At 50.8% G+C, this 19,261-nt stretch overlaps 1 protein-coding gene across 1 annotated transcript in view; it reads right to left on the reverse strand.

Annotated features, from left to right (window-relative positions):
- The window catches only part of Arhgap42 (Rho GTPase activating protein 42), a 109,063-nt gene that overhangs the window by 47,007 nt on the left and 42,795 nt on the right, over positions 1 to 19,261 (reverse strand). Inside the window, 1 exon segment of the mRNA XM_042682986.1 lies at positions 3,334 to 3,405. Coding sequence (XP_042538920.1) covers positions 3,334 to 3,405 — 72 coding nt within the window.

Genomic DNA, 19,261 nt, shown 5'->3' on the forward strand with positions numbered 1-19,261 from the left:
ACCCTGAGATCAGAAAAGTCATCCAGGAAAATGCTCAAGTGTCCATGCATTTGATTTTCAAAACAGGACTCTTGTTATTTATGGTTTCATTCAACCCCTGAAATATCAAGGGGGAAAAAACAGAATAAACACTACTTGACACTATTTCTAATAAAGGTCTTAACAAGAGAGTCTCAAAATAAACTCATAGGTATTACCAACCGAGACCAGTTAACCAGATTTCCCACAGAAAGCAAGTTTTTCAGAGTGTAGAATCCTACACTGCAGAGTCCTTCTACAGTGAGTTCCCTTCATGTTTCCCTGGGTGAAGTCCCAGAGCTGGGAGCGTGGGCCCTGCTTTGCCTTGCAGGACCCTGGCCTGGGAACAGAGGCAGGAGCAGCTCACCTCTGTGAATGTCACTGGTGTTCTGTCCAGCTGCAAACAACTGCTAGCCACTAAGCCTGAGTCTATATAACCAGAACCACAAATTTCCAGATCTCTGAACAACAGGCTTTGTCTCCACAAATCCAAATAAACAAAACACTTTTGTTCCATGTGTGTGGGGGGGGCACTGAAGACTGAACACAGGGCCTTGCATGAGTGCGTGCGTGCTGGTGCATGTACGCGTTACTGAACTGAACGCAGGGCCTTGCATGAGTGCGTGCGTGCTGGTGCATGTACGTGTTACTGAACTGAACGCAGGACTTGAACATGCCAGGTATGTGTTCAGCCCTCCCACCCTACCCCACAGCTATTTTGCTTCTATTCTGCTTTGTTGTTTTTCCTTTACTTTGGTTTGGCAGGGATTCCTGCACAGTTTGCCTGCACTGGACTTGAACTAGTGATCTTGCCTCTGCCTCCTGATTGCTGAGATTACAGATGTGAGCGCCATGCATGACCCCCTCCCCCGATACCTAACTGGTTGGTTTTCTACCAGGAAGAAGGGTACAGTGACGGGGATATCTCTCCTCGTCATTAAATTTTAGGGGGCCTCTGTTCCCCCCTCTCCATCCCTACCACTCCCACTGCGTTTGGGAGTGCCTACAAGCGGACTTCAAATACAGCACCAGTCTGATCCATCCAATGTATCTGCTTGTCCCTCTCTTCTGCTAAGTGAGAGTCACAGGGCATCATCTTGTGCTATCTGTACTGCCCCAGAGCAGGCAGCGTGCCCGGGGAAAGCCGATGAGCACCATCCACTAGACTGCTTCGGTGACTCAACCTAGAAGCGCCCAACCAGACTGCCTCGGACTTCAACTGGAGCGAGGGCGGGTGGCCGATGACAAGCCAGCAATCCATCACACGCCACACCTCCGCCATGGGCCAAAGACCACATCAACGTGGAATAAAGAGACGGCAGGGTAAGAAAAGCCTCCTGAACACACAGACACACAGACAGAGACACAGACACACAGACACACACAGGCACAGACACACACAGGCACAGACACACACACAGACGCACCCCCCCACACACACACACACATACGCACCATGGAAGGGCCCTGCCTTAGGAACTCTGCCATTCTTTTTTATTTAGAGGGCCAGTCATTTTCCCAGTCAGCCTGGTGTGGGCTACTTTCAATGCCATGGTAACCGGACGCTCTTCCTCTGCCTGCCCTCAGCAGCACTGCCGTAGGAGGTGGCTGGCAGGTTTTATTGGTAAATTAAACATGAAAGTTCTCTGGATTCCAGCCGCAACAGAAGGCTTGAGTGAATTTCCAAAGGGAAATAGTCTGAGGCCCGTCATAACTTAAAGGCGAACTCTAGAGAAAGTGCCTAACATCTGTCACTGTTCAGGCTTCAGGTATCTTCTAATTATCTCACTGTATACTGACCGCCAAGTTTCAAAACCAACCGGGCACACACACAGACACACAGACACACAGACACATGCATACACAAGAGCCCAATAGTGCACAGCTGAAATTCAAATACTGACTTCATGCACTTTGCGACTGTCCACAGAAAAGGTGCAAAAGTTAAAGTGTTCTATTAATAAAAATGATTTCTTAAATCCTTCATCTCTTGTCTTCTTTCTTAGATCATCCTGCTTAAAAAAAAAGGACATCTGACCTTTAGAAACACGAGCAACTGCAAAATACCTTAACTCCCTGAAGGCTGCCACGACGCCAGGTGGCCACCGATAGGGTCCCAGCTCGGGACTGACCAATGCCCAGTACTTCTGTAGTATTTCTGGTGTGTATGAAAGACGAATGTGAAGTAAAATACTCATGACTTACTGAGTTCTTCTTTGAATTTTCAATAGAAATGGAGCATTATCACTTTTTATAAGAAATCTAAGGCTGGAACACAATTGTAACCCATTCTCCGTGGACTTCCTGAATCTTATACAGGAAGACTGCCACGTTGTGAGACCTTCTGTGGACAGAAGAAAGACATTTGCTGGATTCCATGACTGTCAACCCACATGAAATCAGAGTGAAAAAATCAAGTCCTAGTCTGGAGTTCACTATTACTACAGTGTTTATTTCTAAATTTAAACCATAAGATAATGCCCATACAAGTTCTAGTAAAGCCATTTAGAACGAAAATCAAAGCGAGGCCTGGTGGCTCAGCCTGTCATCCTGGCTGCCGGGGAGGTAGAAAGACGGTGGGGGGTAGGGGGTGGAGACTGAAGCTCTAGGTCGGTTCAGGGACTCGATCCTGACCTGTGGCCGAGGTCCCACGTAGCATCCGTTTAGGATGAGCGTGACAGAAGGCAAATTTGATCAGGATATATTTGGTGCTGGTATGAAATCCTCTTGGAGGACCAATCACACAAAATGCAAACGATGGTAAAAAGCTGTTTTACCATCATTGACTAAAATTAGAATCTATTCTGTGCCTAATTCCTATCTTACTGTGATCAGGACCTAAATTTCGTGTGTGTGTGTGTGTGTGTGTGTGTGTGTGTGTGTGTGTAGCACACATATATGTATATACATATATATGTGTATATATATATACACATATGTTATGGTATATACACAGATATACACATATGTGTGTATATGTACATATACACACACTCATGCACACACACATGTATATATATATATATATATATATATATATATATATATATATATTTTTTTTTTTTAATCAGAATCTCATCCTAGCTTCCAAAATTATTTCTCCGCAGCTGTTGTATGGCAGGAACTCACTCACAACATGCAGACTGCTTTGCTGTTCTAAATAAGGGCATCATCGCCGAGCAATAGCACACTGTCTGTTCCTGACTCTGGCATTCAAGGCATTCACAAGGTGGCGTTCGTGTCCGAGCGCTGGCATCCAGAGCATCACCCTCCAGATCACTGGGGACTGAGGAGGGGTTCCAAAAGCACACTTACTTTGGCCGCCCCAATCTGCTCTTTCCGGAATTTCTCCAGAGGTGCAATGAGGACGTCATTGGCGTTCTGAATCTGAAATGTAAAATGCACATGTGCTAAGTTGCGTGTAGTCCCATTAGAATGACACTGAAAAACTGACTGAGAGGACTTGCTCAATACAGACAGTGTGTCCCCACATCCATTCTACTTTTTTTTTTTAAACCATTCTGGGATTGAACTCAGGGCCTGGGCCCTGACCTAAGCTCCTAAACTCCTTTTGCTCAAGGCTAGCCCTCTACCATTTGAGCCACAGCGCCACTTCTGGTTTTCTGGTGGTTCATTGGAGGTAAGAGTTTCCATGGACTTTCCTGCCTGGGCTGGCTTTGAACCATGATCCTTAGATCTCAGCCTCCTGAGTAGCTGGGATTACAGGTGTGAGCCACCAGCGCCCATCTTGACTATTTCTACTTTATAATTACATCAATTCCACATATTATTTTACTTACCATCAATAATGGGACAATAAGTACTTATTTTGGTGCAACTGTACCTTGAATGTTCAAGTTTCTTCTTCTAGGAGTTAACTAAGAAATAGTACCCTGGGTATTAAATTTACAAATATTTAAATTACACTGGTTTGATGTAGCCAGTACGAGCAGCTTTTTGAAAGTTGAGTCATATAAACCTAGTTTGCTAACAGAATGCTAGAACTCCACCGCTGGAAAAGAAAAGGCTCCAACAGGGCTGACTAGTATCTGCTTCAACAAAGAGAACTTAAGTCCCATGTTCTAACATTTCCTTAAAACTTTGAAAATGATATAATATTACCATTAATCATTGAGAATACTGATTGGGCTGATTGCCAGTGCTCAATCCTGTAATCCTAGCTACTTGAGGGTTTGAACTCAGGGCCTCATGTTTGCTGGACTGATGCTTTAACCATTTGAGACAAACCACCAGCTCTGTTTGTCGCTGATTATTTTGGAGATTATATCTACAGATCTTTTCTTCCTGGGCTGGCCTCAAATCTGAGTCCTCCGATTTCAGCCTCCTGAAGAATTTGGATTTTAAGTGTGAACCATCAGGGTCCAGCTTTGCTTTATTTCTTGAATTGTATAAGCCAAATGCACATAAATAAAACAAACACACAAAAAACCCTCCCTCTCTCCCCCTGCTTCCGTTCCTCTCTGCTTTTCCTTTCTTTTTCTAGTATATAGGTCTTGACATGTCTTATTTCAGTAACACAAACATGGTTAACTGAAAATTCCTAGTCATTACCTAAACCTTGGATTTAAACAAAGTTTGATTTAAAAAAAATACATTTTGGGGGGCTGGGAAGGTGGCTCAGTGGTAGAGTGCTTGCCTTGCATGCATGAGGCCCTGGGTTCGATTCCTCAGCACCACATAAGGAGAAAAAACTGGAAGTAGCGCTGTGGCTCTAGTGGTAGAGCGCTAGCCTTGAGCTGAAGAGCTGAGGGACAGCGCCCAGGCCCAGAGTTCAAGCCCCACAACCAACCAAAGCCAAAAGAAAAATACATTTTGGCCCCTATTAAAAGCTAAAAATGTATTCATAAGGGATGTCACTCATTTTCAGTGAAAGTGAAGCAAATCTAATACCAGGCAAAGCAGCAAAGTCCCGTATTTCCCGAGAAGACACTGGCTGGGCTGTGAGTAGGTCAGCACATTACAAGCAATTACTGTTTCCTGGCTTTTTTGTGCTGTTTCAAGTGGTCCTAATGAACGGCCCCCAGGGGGTGCTCATAAATCACTCAAGAGCAACAGCTAGAGACACTTTTATGTGGTTAGAAGAAAGCTTCTCCAAATAGGCTCACATACATTTTTCTCCATGTGGCTGTTTCCCCATGGGCTGCGGGTTTTAGGCGCTGGCCTCTGAATTCTCAGCGCTGAGAACTTTACTCCATTGTCGGTCAAAGTAACCAGTTGGATAAGAAGAATCTTAAAGATAATTCCCTCGCGCTGCTCCTGCTCTTCCATTTCCTTCCCTTCCCAGGACTTGGGTAAAATCCAGGTTGCTGGTGCCAGGCGCAGCTGGCTAACCATCAAGACTGGAGGTCCCTTATCCTACAGCTTTCCCTGCCTCAGGATCTCCGGAACAACCATCCTCTCGCTTAAACTTCTCAAGACCAAACTCACCCGGAGTCTAGAAGCGAGCAGACAATGCGATTCCTCTCAGCGCTATCAGAACTGAGAACGCGGCCTGCCGCCGCATTGCAAAGCAAGGGAGACGTCGGTATCCATGCAAAGGAGCGAGGTCGTAACACGTGTAACACGCGGTGTACGAAGCGCACATTGTGATGGTAATGTAGGCAATGAAGGCAGGATTGGGGTGAGCACATTAAAAAGAGCCTCCTGTGCTAGAATGGGCGACGTCGCCATTGCGTCTTTGTGACGGGAAGACCGGGGCTCTCATTCGGGGTGACAAGCAAGCTTCCTCCTCAACAGCGTCTGAAGTCTGGCCAGGAGGAGAGGAGGGGGCTCCCCAGCTGGGTTCCAGATACTGACTTCCAATCCACGTGCCCTTCCCCTACTGCAGGAGCAAACTCACGTGCCCTCTCCAGCCTGAAGCGAGGCCCCTGGGCCCGAGCCGTGCAAGCCACGCCTGGAGGCGGCACCCCACTGGATTCACGGAGCGCCCCCCCCCAGGGCCGCGCTCGGCCATTCTGGCGGAGGGAACATCCACTCTGCACAGGAGACCCCATCAGCTACAAATGCGGCTGTGACGAAGGTGACAGCGCCCCCCCCAAAAGCCGAGCATAAGCCTCTGCGCAAGCAGCTTCGGTCTGCACCAACAGGTGCCTCCTGACCCTTTCCCCCGTGTGGAGTTCGCACTACCAACTGAGCAACCTCCTGGCACTGTGTGCTTTAGTTCTTGGTCAGATGCAGTCTTGTACGTTTGCCCCCATGGCCTCAAACCATGAGCTCCAGGTGCAGCAGGGAGGACCGCTCACTCGTTCCCTGAGACAGGTCTCACCGACACTTCAGCTGGGATTGAAGCATGAGCTCATACCAGGCTCTTTCCAGTTTCTCTACAGTGGCCGCCTGGCAACACGTCCTGTCTGGCTGCAGCTCGCCAGGGAATTGCTGACTTGATTAGAGAAAACAAAAGTTGACCTGACGGCCCTCATAGAAACCAGGAATGATTCTCCTCCACAACCACGAAGGACAGCGTCCTGCCTACAAGAAATGGTACTTTTGCAACACAGGAACGCATCTCAGTTGCACATCTTCTGATACGTGCTGTCGTTTCCTGCCTGGAGGAAGTGAGGTTTGCGGAATCATACACACTCCGATCCATGCTTTATGGCACGGCTGGGTGGGAATCGGGTACGACCTTTACTGATTTTATCCTTGGGACAGAGGTCGGTCACAGAAATAAACCAGCAAGGCGTCTTAAGCTTCACAGAAGCCCCCGGCATACCGGGTGTGAGGCGGTCGGCCGCGGAGGGGGCTGGCGGGAAGAGCAGCGACCACGCCGAAGAGATCCTGCCCACTCCTGCCAGGCGGCCTCGCCCCTGCGCCAGCCCCAACCCAGAACTGGAGAAAGAAAACCAAGGATGTGATGTCTGGAAGCCAAGGAGGGGCTGGCAGCTGGGCGTGGGAGACGGCTGGGCCTGGGGACAGTCACCGGCATCCACCAGGAAGGGGAGGTGGACCCCGCAGCACACAGGGGGCCGGGGCTCCAACCTCACAGCTCCCCCAGCATCACGGTTCCCACCCCGCACAGAAGGCCGAGGCCCAGAGAGGTGAAACCAGCAGCCCAAGTCAGTAACTCCTAGCAAGTGGCAAGGCCACAACTCGAACCCGGGCAGTGAACTTGAGAATCCAAACCCCTCCCAACCTCGTAATTCACATGGCCCCACTTCCCTGATAATGAAGCACAGCTGCAGGGCTAAGTTAACCCTCGTTAAAGCGACAGGAAATGTCCTGATAATATTAACAATAATACTACTATGTGGACAGTGACAATAAAGCAAAGAAGACGAGGCTCCAACGCTCTAGAGCTTGAGGAGAGCAGGCATTATTTTTGCATTCTCTGACTTCGAACCCTTGAAACAGGAATGTGGTTGTTATTAAAAATCTTTCTTGGAGGAGCTGGGAAGGTGGCTCCATGGGAGGGCGCTTGCCTTACACGCATGAGGCCCTGGGTTCAATTCCTCAGCACCACATAAGCAGAAAACGCCAAAGTGGCACTGTGGCTCAAGTGTAGAGCGCTAGCTTTGAGCTGAGGAGCTGAGGGACAACGCCCAGGCCCAGAGTTCAAGCCCCATGACCAAAAAAAAAAAAAAAAAATCTTCCCTGGACCAGGACCGGAATCGCTCGTCATACCTTAAAACCAGGTCCCGCTCGCCGGAGACACAGTTGTACGTCTGGTAACAAGTCAAGCGGCGCGGGTCAGCGGTGACTCCCCCGGCTGGGGAAGGCCGGGTGGTAGCACAGTAGAGGAGAGGGACCTGCCGCAGCCGGGAAGCCTGGGGTGGGGGTGGGGGGCTGTAATGATTCACCTAAAGCAGGGACGTTTCCCTGCGGTGCTCTCGAAACGATGCCAGCGCGGCCTCTGCCCAACTCCCGGGAGGAATGCTCAGAGCACACACAGGGGGGTGTCACTCGCTGTCTCCACACGAGTGAACACGGGGAACTCAGGAACCTGTGTGCAGCAGCCGCGGGGGCCGCGGGGGCCGTGGGGGCCAGTGCGCGCCCACAGGGCATCTTCGCCACGAGCCCCCCCTCCCCCGCAGGCATCTGCTCCCATGAGCAGCTTAAGATCCCTGGGGGGGGCTGGGGGGGGTCCAGGGGAAGATACAACAGTCTTCTAACATAAATAATTCCTTAACTGAGTAAGCCGGCAAATTGAATCACCGTGTTCTCAAAAAGAAAATAAAACCAGAAAAAGGTAACTGGCAAGCGCCAGCGTGGGGACTTGAACAGAAAATCACACAAGTCCACACACAGCCGAGAGTCAGCCAAGCCCTGCCCTTCCACAGACCAGTTTTTTATGATTTATTTTGCACAATTTTTCTTTTAAACTTTCCCAGGCATCTGAGCAGAGGCCCTTAGTCATAGCTAAGAAGCACTTTCCAAATCAGTTCCATATGCTCGGACTCGCGTTCCTGGTCCTCTCGATTCCAGATCTGGTCGTAAACCGTGCGCCAGGGCTCCACGCTGCACAGCTGTCAAAATCCTTTCTTACGCAATGAAATAAAGGCATTCTCTCGGCCCCTTCTGTGAGGTCTGGGGAGTGCGAGCTGGGTCGGCCCGCGCCCCTCCTCCCACCTCCCGGGCGGGCAGGCAGCTTTCGGTCCTGCCCACCGCCGCCACTCCGATCCCCCGGGGTCTTGGCTCTCTCTAAAAGGCATGCTGAAGATTCTCCCGGGCTCCCTCCTTCCACACAGCCTGCAACCGGAGGCCTGGCTTTCACGCGCGCGCCCCACCAGAAACAGCAAAGCAGCCGCACCATCGCAACCACCCCGCACAAGCACTGCCGCCGGCTCCTCAGCTGCCGCCCACCCTGGGGACGTCAGGGGACACCACACCTGCCACCCTGTCCAGTTCATCTGGGAAGAGCTGCGTCCTGCTCACTGCTGCCCAGGCCTCCGAAGACGGAACCTCAAAGTCAACCATCACAACGGTGTGCAAACTCGCTGCTCCATGAGCATCCTAAAGACGCATTGTGTAACTCCCCCAAATGAGTCTGTCTAATAAAACAATGAATCAGGTTAAATGGCTATTCGTTACTGAGTAGGGAAAATACATCTTTTCGGATGATTCAAGAAGTCAGCAAAACTAGACTGTGCATTACTACCATCAAAAGACAACCAGAGTGCCCGCTAAGAGGGGACACAGGCTCCTAGAGCCAGCATGCTCTTCCCAAAGCCTCGGGCCGGCCTCAGGCTGCTAGTACAGACCTTCCAGCCGGGACGGTTTCCAGGATCATCCACGCTTCTGATCAGAGATGAGCCTTGGGGAATGCCGCTACAAAAATGTTGGAAACCTAGCACGTGAATGCTCCCGAAATCTCCTTTAAAGTGAAGTCCTCTCTCATCCCCCTCTCCCCGCGGGGCTCTTCCCTTTCTTTACATGTCCTAAAATCAACTTAGATACTCAAAACCAAAGAAGAAAACGAGCATTAATCCGTGACATCCAGAGCTGGAGGTTCTCTGGATCTCTCTGCCTAGGATGTCAGCCTCACCCCTGGGCATCGGGAGCCCCTGCCCTGCCCTGTTACCCTGTCCCAGAAAAGAAAATGCCCCGTGCACACACTCACTCCCAATCCTGGTCACAAGCACAACCACACACTCAAGCCCCAGACGGCACAGGGCACGGGGCCCACTTGCTCTGTCTGGGGTACTTCTTTTCGAACAAACTTTCCTATCACCTTCCCTTAAATAAACATAAATCTCTGCACAATCTCTACACGCTCTTCTTGGGCAGGTTTGTTTTGGGAAACTGGGAATACCAGTGCTTTTGGGACCTTGTCTAATGATGGAGCCGTGGCGTCCCGAACCACAGACAACAGGCGGTGGAAGTTTCTCCCTCTACGTGTTCGCCACAGCAGCTGTGCCGGGCGGGCGTCCCCGCCAGCCTGCATTCGCACGGGGACACGCGAGCTCCAGGCGCTGTGATAGTGCGCCACATTGACACGAGGAGAATGAACTCTCACCCAAGTCCAAATGCCGAGCACGGAAAAGTCCAGCGATTCGAATCGCCCAGCACGTCACTGAGCTGGGTCACCTTTTTTAGAAAGTAAGGCTTGCCTGCTTTTTCCTTTGCCCCCATGGTCCCACCCGTGGCATCTGGAAAAGAGAGGGAGCACATGATTCTCTCTGCCTTCCCTGCTGGGTCCTGCGGTAGCAGCCTCGGGTCCCCAGCTGGCTTTCTCTGGGCAGGACACCGCCTTGGGCACTGTTCTATGGACACTAGCTGATCACTCACTGTACCTCATCATTAGGACGGCTGGCGCTCGCTAAGCCACACAGGTAATTCCAATCCACGGACTTCTCCTAAAGCTGAAATTCTACCGGAGCAACAATCTGACCAGCCGGTCGGCATCAGAAATGACCTGAGAAACTCCTCTCTAGCTCAGCTCCCGCCCGCTCCTGGGCTCCAGGAGGTGACTGGGCTGGACCACACCTTCCTGAAGCCAGGATGTGGGTCCACACCGCAGATCCAAAGGCACGAAGCCAGCCAAGCACGAGCCCAAACCACGAGGCAAAACAGCTCCTCTACAACAGCTTCTCAAGTGTTCTGTCAAAGGGGCGAGCACAGCGTGGCGTGGTTTTCTCAGCTGCTAGCGCCAAACTGGCCTTTTTATCCACCACCTGTGCTGAAGTAGTTGCCGCCCCACAGGACTGCTCTGCTAGCATCCATCACAATACTGCTCACGCTCAGGAACTCTTCCCTCTGCAAATTCTTAGTGAGACCCATGCACTTTCAAACTGAGATGTGCTCTAATACAAATATGAGCTGTTTAACCAGGGGCTCTGAAGGTGACAGGCTGTGGGGCCCTGGTCCTCTTAGCATTGCTAATACTGCTTCTGTGTGACGATCCTACTCAGCACAGATTGGGAAAATAACAAACATTGGGCTGGGTGCTGGTGGCTTATGCCTGTAATCCTAGCTAGATCTGAGATCTTGGTTCAAAGCCAGACTGCGCAGAAAAGTCCATGAGACTCTGAACTCCAATTAACCAATATAAAGCCAGAAACAGAACTGTGGCTCAAGTGGTAAAATGTCGGCCTTAAGTAAAAAAGTTCAGGGACAACACCAAGGCTGAGTTCACACCCCTGTATACACACACACACACACACACACACACACACACACTCTGAATAGACATTTGCTATTACTAGGGCCATCAAAGGATGACCTTCAATTTATTTTAAAACTATTGGCATTGTAGACATCTTCTATGACTGAGTTGGATGAGGTTTTCATTGAATGTTAACTTCAGAGGAAGAAAACAGCTCCAGTTGTTTGTTTAGTTTATAGTGGAGGTCTACATAGTCATTTGGAGATTTTTTAAGCACAATTGTGAACACGGGACGTCCCTCCAGGGTCCCCCCTAGGCGGGAGCTGCTGGGCCACTCCTGACCATGCCAGCAGGTGAGCTCGGGTTCCTTCAGCAGCCGGCAGCGACCGCCCCGGCCTGCCTTCCACTCGTGTGCCCACAGACCTGACTGCGCGGGTCTGCGTCGGGAAGCACCGCTGAGGCCCGGGGAGCGCGGGGCGTCTCCTCAGCCCCTCACAGGCACCTCTCCGTCCTTCTCAGCTGCGTGGCTCAAGTCTGAGGGTCCTGGAGGCCGTGGAGGCTCCCGCATCTATGGGAAATGGTTCCTGGTATGGTTCCCGGGCTGGTCCCGCCAGCCAGGCCCCAGCTGAGACCGCGCGGGTCTCCACGGAGGCCGCACACGCAGGCTCCCTGAGGAGATGAGGAGACGCCAGCAGAACGCAGGACGGGCGTTTGCCAAGTGTGACTGACGCTCCGCTCCGAAGGCAGGGCACACAGGTGCTCAGCCCGGCCACGCAGCTCCGCTGGTGAGCACAAGATTGAAAAAAAAAAAAAACACCTGCAGAGGGCGTCGCACAGAGGGGAGGAAGGCGCCCTCGTCCGCCCGCTTGTGAGGCGTGAGCAGCCGAGCCCTGGCCCCGCATCAGGACTCCGGACAGCACTGGGTCTGTGGCTGCTTCACGGTCCCTGACACACTCAGCAAGGGCATCTCTGACTTTTCTGAGCATCCGGGACACACAAAGGGGTGGGTGAAAAGGCAGGCAGGAAACAAGACTGCGTCAGCTACCACACACCAGCCCGGTGGCCGCTGGGACGCATGGATGCTGGAGTCAGCTTCTAAAACCATCCGAGAAGTGACATAGCCCCAGCCCCGGGGCCACGGCCGCCTCCAGGCTCAGACCACCACATCCGGCCTCTGGCAATGGGGCCACTTCAAAATACATAAACATAAAAGAGTATGTTCTTTTTTCAAAAATAACTGCTTAAACCGGAGATGCAAAACACACACAGAGCGGGCGAGGGTGCGTGCCCACACAAGCCGTGCGTGTGAAGACTGCAGACACACAAGGAGAAGCAGAAGCCGCCGTGTGGGAGAGGCTCCTTCCAACAGACTCACGGAAGCGTTTGCATAAGCCAGGGAAGACTACACGAGCCCCAGCCCAGGGCTAGGAGACCTCTAGGGAAGACAAGACCCACAATCTCTATGGACAGATCAGGTACTGAAGGAATGGTAAAAAACACAAAACACTTTCTGGTCCAATGAAAATTGTATTGTTTTTAATCTGGATAAGAGAGATAAACAAAACACAAATGCTATTACATGTCAAGTTTTTCTAAACACTGAATGGAGACTTTCCGCTGCCCTGACTTACTCTTAAATGGATATGCTCTCTTGTCATAGGTGATGTTATTAACGGAGTTCCGAGCAAGGCACACGAGACAGGAACTACAACGTTAAACGAGCTGAGTATGACTGCTGAAACCCAGGAGCTCACGAACAATCTGCTGAGAGCAAAGTGTCTGCCTGTTAATTAAAGGTACACATCTCAGTTTTCAGGTATTATTCATCCCCAATTTTATCAATAACGAAGGTGCTCAATACTTCCCCAACGGGGGCCAGAGATGAAGCTCGCTGGTAGCTTGTTTGCCTAGCACGCACAAGGCCCTCAGTTCAATTCCCAGCCCTGGGAAGGAGGGTAGAGGAAGAGAAGGGATATGCAACTTCAAAAGGTCACTCAGCAAGTTTCTTTCATAGACAAAACTCATGTGGCAGGGAGGGTTGGAGCCTGCACCCCAAGATCAGCGCTGTCAACCCTGAGACAGACGGCTGACGAGAGCCAGCTGGACTCACGGGACGCTGTGTTCTGTTCTCTACCTTAGGATGCACGGGCAAAGGCTCGGACACCGTGGTGCACACAGCCAGAGCCTGAGCTCCTGCCCGTGTCCAGCCCCCACGCACAACTCCTACACAGCAGTGAGAGCCCAAACCTCTGACACACCACTTTCTCTGAACCTTCCTGGTCATCCACCCACCCCCCTCTAGTGGGCAGCAGTTAGCCTAGTAGTAGACTGCGTGAAGAGCCAGGAGGGCAACCTTAAGGACAGTACCCAGACCTTAGCTTGAAGTGCGCATCTAGGCCTAAACTTGGAATGGACCACTCAGTGAAGGAATGTACGGGAAAGAGTGGGCCTCCATTAGCTCTGGATCCCACACCAGCCTGGGAAATGTCTCACACAGGAGCATCCCACAGCTTCACGTCAGCACCCCCTCCTGCCCCCACCCCACTCTTCTACCCCACGCCCAGGCCTGCGGGAGGGGACACACACGGATGGCACCCAGACGCACAGCTGGTAGAAACACAAAAGCTGACTCCATGAAGCCAGCAGACAGACGCCTGGCCAAACGCGCCTTCTTGACTTGATTGGAAAACCTTTCGCTTTAGAACGCGTCTCCTCCGCCTGTCCGGACGGCAGGCTCTTCTCGGGTTTCCCGGGCACAGACGCGGCCTCTGAGCGCAGGTGTGGCCGCCCAGGCCATTCCTCGCAGGCTGGTGGCCCCGCGGAGGTGACACGTGGCGTCTCTCAGAGGAATGGCACTGCGCTCCGAATCACGCCTGCGCGCGTGCGGGAGCTGAGCAGCTTGGGATCTGACACGGTCAGTCAGCGAGACTCACGAGGGAAGGGTTAATAAAGCTGAGACCTTTCCAGTGAAAAGTTCTCTCAGACTTCTCCGAGTTACTGCTTTGGTTCAAGGACTCCCAGATCTCTCCAAAGAAAACATTCCCTCTAGTAATACTTGGAGCAAATTGGTGATTTGGACGTTTTCAACCAATTAAGACACTGGGGGGTTGCAAGCCCTACCAGACACGGCCTCCGTAACACGAAACTGAACCACATGTGGTATGGGTTTCTCAATCACACAAATGTGGCGGACGGAGGCCAAGCCAAGAAGAAAAGCCAGTGTCACCGTGATTTCTACACGGTTAACTAGTCAGCAAGGAGCGAAGCAAGTCCGCTTTCGGGGGGAGACGCTGGGGCAGCGGTCAGTACCCGGTCCACTCAGGAAAGCCACAGACAGCACGGTGCCCGGCGCTCGGGGTTAAGTGCTCGCCAGGCTCTCAAACAGAGCAGACCACGCCGAACCAAGCAAACGGTGCCCCCACAGGAGTGTCCCGTTCTCATTTGCCCCATCGAAAGCATTTCAGGATCCCCACGTTTCATGTCTAAATTCCAGTCACAGAGTAACATCTTCTGGGTAGAAAAACCGAGCTCTGAGGAAGTAAATAAAGAGGAAGAGGAAGCGGAGGAAACCAGCCACGGCTAGATGCCTGCCACCTGTCTGGGTGGCGGTTCTCCCTCGGAGGTGACAGCCCCGAAAACACCGCGGACGCAAGGACTTCAGGCCTCTCGCTTTTGCCCCAGCAACACATTTGGAATTGTTGTACCACAGGTTGCTCTATGTGCATAAACGTGTCCGTTCGCTCTTAGGGCTTACTTTCCTTGCTGCTGAGACAGGTAGAGATTTCCCTCTTGGTAAGTAATTATTCTGCATAACTGTATAACTTTCCGCTCTGTTAAAAACAAAGGGTCAGCGTCAAACCGCGTGCGTTGCAGAAGGCGACCACAGAGGCCGCACAGGCGTCCGGAAGAGGAGCAAGACTCTCCACAGCTGGAAGCGCTTCCGATGAACCCCACGGTTCACAAACAGTGCAGAAATAACGCACGCGCACCCAACCAAGGCCGAGGGCGTGAAGGATGAACAGTTCTCAGAAGGAAATGCAGTAGTAAGGTCCAACTCACTAATGTTTTCTACAAGAAAAGCAACGGAGTTGCAGAGGACAAACAGACATCTGTTCCAAGGAGTAAAGTGCCAGCCAGCACAGCAAGCTGGAGGCCTGAGTTCCAAACTTCAGCACTGGAAAAACAAAAATAAAACAAACAGAAACAAGTACACCGCCAACAAGAACAGCAATCCCTTTACTCATGCCTGTTATACCCCAGGCACCCTCAGGACACCAAGACTGGACAGCACGCAGGCTGAGCTGGTGCTGAGAACCTCCCGTCCGTCAGAAATACTGAAGTTGTTTTGAGGACAGACCCTAAGATGTGCAAACAACTGCAGAATCAACTAAGGCTATGCTTTCAACCAATTATGAATTATTTTCTGGAGCTAAATTATGAATTACTTTCTGGAGCTAAATTACTGAAAATACTTGTGTAGTAAGGCATCCAATGTCAACTCCTAGAGCTACAGATGCCAAAAAGCAAGAGTCCAGCCCAGCCTGCAGTCCTGTGGGGCGTGTCTCCTGTGAGGCGTGTCTCCTGTGGGGCATGTCTACTGTGGGCAGATGGGGACACACCACCACCAACATGCATGTTTTGCCACGGCCGCACATGTTTTGCTCTGACAGGTACCTGTCTCCATGGCAACAGCATAAGGACCTAGTAAGGAATCACCAGAATGTAACTCCTGCTTGAGAAATGATTGAAATCCGGAGCCCTCACAAATGAGCCATGCGTCCCAGAAGAAATGTGGTTTTAATTAAAGCAGAATGAGACAGAACGCATAGACATTCAAGATGTTTCAGCTGCCAGAGTAAAGGACCGCTTCGAACTGCACACGCTTCGAGAAAAGAGATACAGACACACAGGGACAGAACACGGAGTGGGAGTGAGACCGGAGAGGAGGGAAATAAGTTAAGAGAAGGGACGATGGCCTGCGCCAGGCCACTGCGGTTCTCTCCCGGTCTTGAGGCTCTGGGGGGGTTGCCGAAGGTGGGGCAGGGCTTGTCTGGGCATCCAGCAGTGTTTCTGTCCATCCGTCTGTCTTACAGACAGAACAATGGCGACCGGCGGCCAGCCAGGCTCCTCCGCCGCTGGCAGCTCTCAGAACCGGACGGGCTGGAATCTCCGCTCCTGCCTGGAAGGCAGGGCCAGGGCATTTCGAAACCAGGTAGCAAGGCAGCCAAGCTCCAGCCAATGTCGCTCTCCTCCTCCTGGCCATGCTTTCTTGGAGGTAAAGGCCCAGGCAGCCTCTCGAGGAGCTCCCCTCCACCCCCGGCACTGAGAATCTACCTACTCTTATGTGTGTCTCTGTCTCTGTCTCTGTCTCTCTCTGTCTCTGTCTTCTCTTCCCAAGACTGGGACTTGAACTCAGTATCTGACACCTTTGCTTATTGGCTGGAGCTCTACCACCTGGGACATGCTGCCAACCTTCCACCTACTTTGCTTTTCTTTCTAAAAGTTACTTTTGATTGTTATTATTAAGGTGTTGCACAGAGGAGGGGCCATTTCATAGGTCAGGTGATGAATACATGTGTTTTATAGACAATGTCACTCCAGTGGTCACAAGTCTGGTGACATCCACACCATCTCCCCACCTCCCTTTATCCTGACGGGCCGATCATCACAACCCAGCCAGGCCTCGCTGCCAGGGGCTTGAAGTACAGAAACGTAGCAAAGACCTTAGACCTTTCCCCATGTCTTCCCAGAGAACAGTAAAGTGAAGCACTGGATACTAGAAGTCATCATAATCATAATCATAAACCTAATTTTTTAAAGAAATGGTTATCTCCTCAAATATAGCAAGTGCTCACATCTCTCTATTTTACTGTGTCCTTGAAATGCTAGTGTGTACTTTCATTCTGCATGGGACCAATAGTGAACAACTGATCATTACATTCCTATCGAGAGACTGAAGCGATGACCAGTAAAACATTACAAATGAACAGAAGCCAGGCATCATTCACTCACGCCTATAAGCCTAGCTACTCTGGAGCCTGAGGAATTATGAGGATCTCAGTTAGGACAAACAAGTTAGGATTTAAGTCAGCCAGGACAAACAAGTCCTCGAGGCTTTGTTTCCAAAATTACCAGCAAAAAGCTGTTAAGAGTTATGGCTTAAATGGTAGAGCACTAGCTGAGCAAACCAAGCAAGTGTATGGCCCTCCATTCAAACCACAAGCTATCTGCAGTCAAACTGTGTTCTCAACACCAAGTGTTTGCAGGTAGAATGTGTGCACCTCGGTGCATATACATGTACGTCTGTCTACACCCATATGCAGCCGGGCATAGGATGCTAATGGAGCAACACGGATTAAAAAAGACCAAAATACACTCCACAACATTAAAAGCCTGCCTTCACACACGCTGATCCGTCAGCCACGATAAACATCACTTAACGAGGTCTCTGTCCTTTAAAAACATCACTTGAGTGAGTTCAAAGTTTCTTTTAATCTTTTTAAAGCCTCTTAAAAATTTTCCAGGGAAAACTTTCAGTAACTTTCCAAATGACAGCCAAGCATTCTCAAGCAGCCCTGCACTGATGAGCGGGGCTCTTGGCCGACGTCTCCTGGAGACGGGCGGACGTGGGCAGGGCACCTGCAGCATCCGAGGCCCTCCGCGGAGAGCTGCCTCCTCCACGCTTAAGAGCTGTGTCTTCACTAAGAGAAGCTCTTAGACAAAGGAGAGCAGTCACATTCTACCGAGGTAAACTTGGCCCAGACTTCCTTCCGGCTTTTAGAACGTGTCCGTATTACTGACACCAAGAGTCACGCTGTGCTCTAAGGATCTTTTACCAAAAATTAGAAAGTAGATGGAAACCTGAGAAATCACATAGGAATTCCCCAAAACTAGTACAAATGGGAAAAGCTGGGGATGGGATTCCAAGCTGAACATGAGTATTCCTATGTCAAGAATCTCTACGGGGTGTGTACGGACCCCAAACCCATCTTCCACCCTGGGTCCTCCTCATCCTTCCATACCTGGAAACAGAGATGAAAAGGAAACAGGCACCGTGGTCAAGCCTGAGTTCGCCCACAGCTCTGGACGTGAATGAGAGTATATATCTAGGGTGTTTAACACAGTACCTGTTACACAAGAAACACAAAATGCATTTTACCATGCAACAATGTATTTGACTCTAAGACCATTTTTTGCACAGATACTCCATCTGAATTCAAGTATGTATCTATATTCAACTATTTCCAACTTGTTACACATAAGGAAACAAGGCTAGCTACTAAGTAAATAAAACCAAGAAGCTGCCCTATCTTTTGAAAACTTAGATCAAGCAGAGGGACTAAGAATTATCCTGAATTAATGGTGAGCCGGGTTAACTCCAAGAGGTAACTAAGGGATACATTAGAAATACATTAGACCATTAGACCTAGAAGTTCTGAACTTGACTGCTCCCAGGAAACCCACTACACGGCAGGCCTGGGGGAGAGGAGGGGCTGCCTGGCAATGTCTGGAAGCCATGTCTGGTCTTAACCAGAGGGGAGAGGTCTACGTGTGGCATGTGGTGTGACACTGCTTCACACCCACGACTCACGACACAGTTGACACAGGTACACAGCCGCAGGGCCGCTCACAATCCCTGCTCTCTTGAAGCCTAAATGGACTCTGCTTGGGGCCAGGCTCCACCCAGCCCGATTCACGCCTCCTGAGCGGCCTCTGAGGGGTGGCGGCCTGCACCCCGCAGGGCTGTCTGTCCAGCGTCTGTCTTTCACTCATCACCACACACCTGGCCAGGCCACCGGCTCACCCCCAGAGCGTTGCCACCACCCGGCTGCCCCATTTCCCACTCCCCATCCCATGTGTAAACTCTGGTCACATCACTGTGGAAACACCAAGCTCGTCTCGTTTTTATAGCTTTCTTTTCCGAGGCTGGCAGTGAAACCTTGTAAACCTTTGTCTGAAAAGAGCAAAAGGCACAGGAAATTACTGCCGCCAATTAAAATAATGAAGCTTCAAATGACTAAATTATCCGGGGTATAAACAGACGCTAGACAAGATTCTCTCCACGGTGAACATTATCAGCTGCATCATAGACAAACAGGCCTATTTTTGGTGCCAGTCCTGGGGCTGGAACTCAGGGCCTGAGCTTTTCTACTCAAGGTCAGCACTTTACCTCTCGAGCCA

This window comes from Dipodomys spectabilis, unplaced genomic scaffold (genome assembly GCF_019054845.1).
Source record: "Dipodomys spectabilis isolate Male_0828 unplaced genomic scaffold, ASM1905484v1 ptg000076l, whole genome shotgun sequence".
NCBI classification, from domain to species: domain Eukaryota; kingdom Metazoa; phylum Chordata; class Mammalia; order Rodentia; family Heteromyidae; genus Dipodomys; species Dipodomys spectabilis.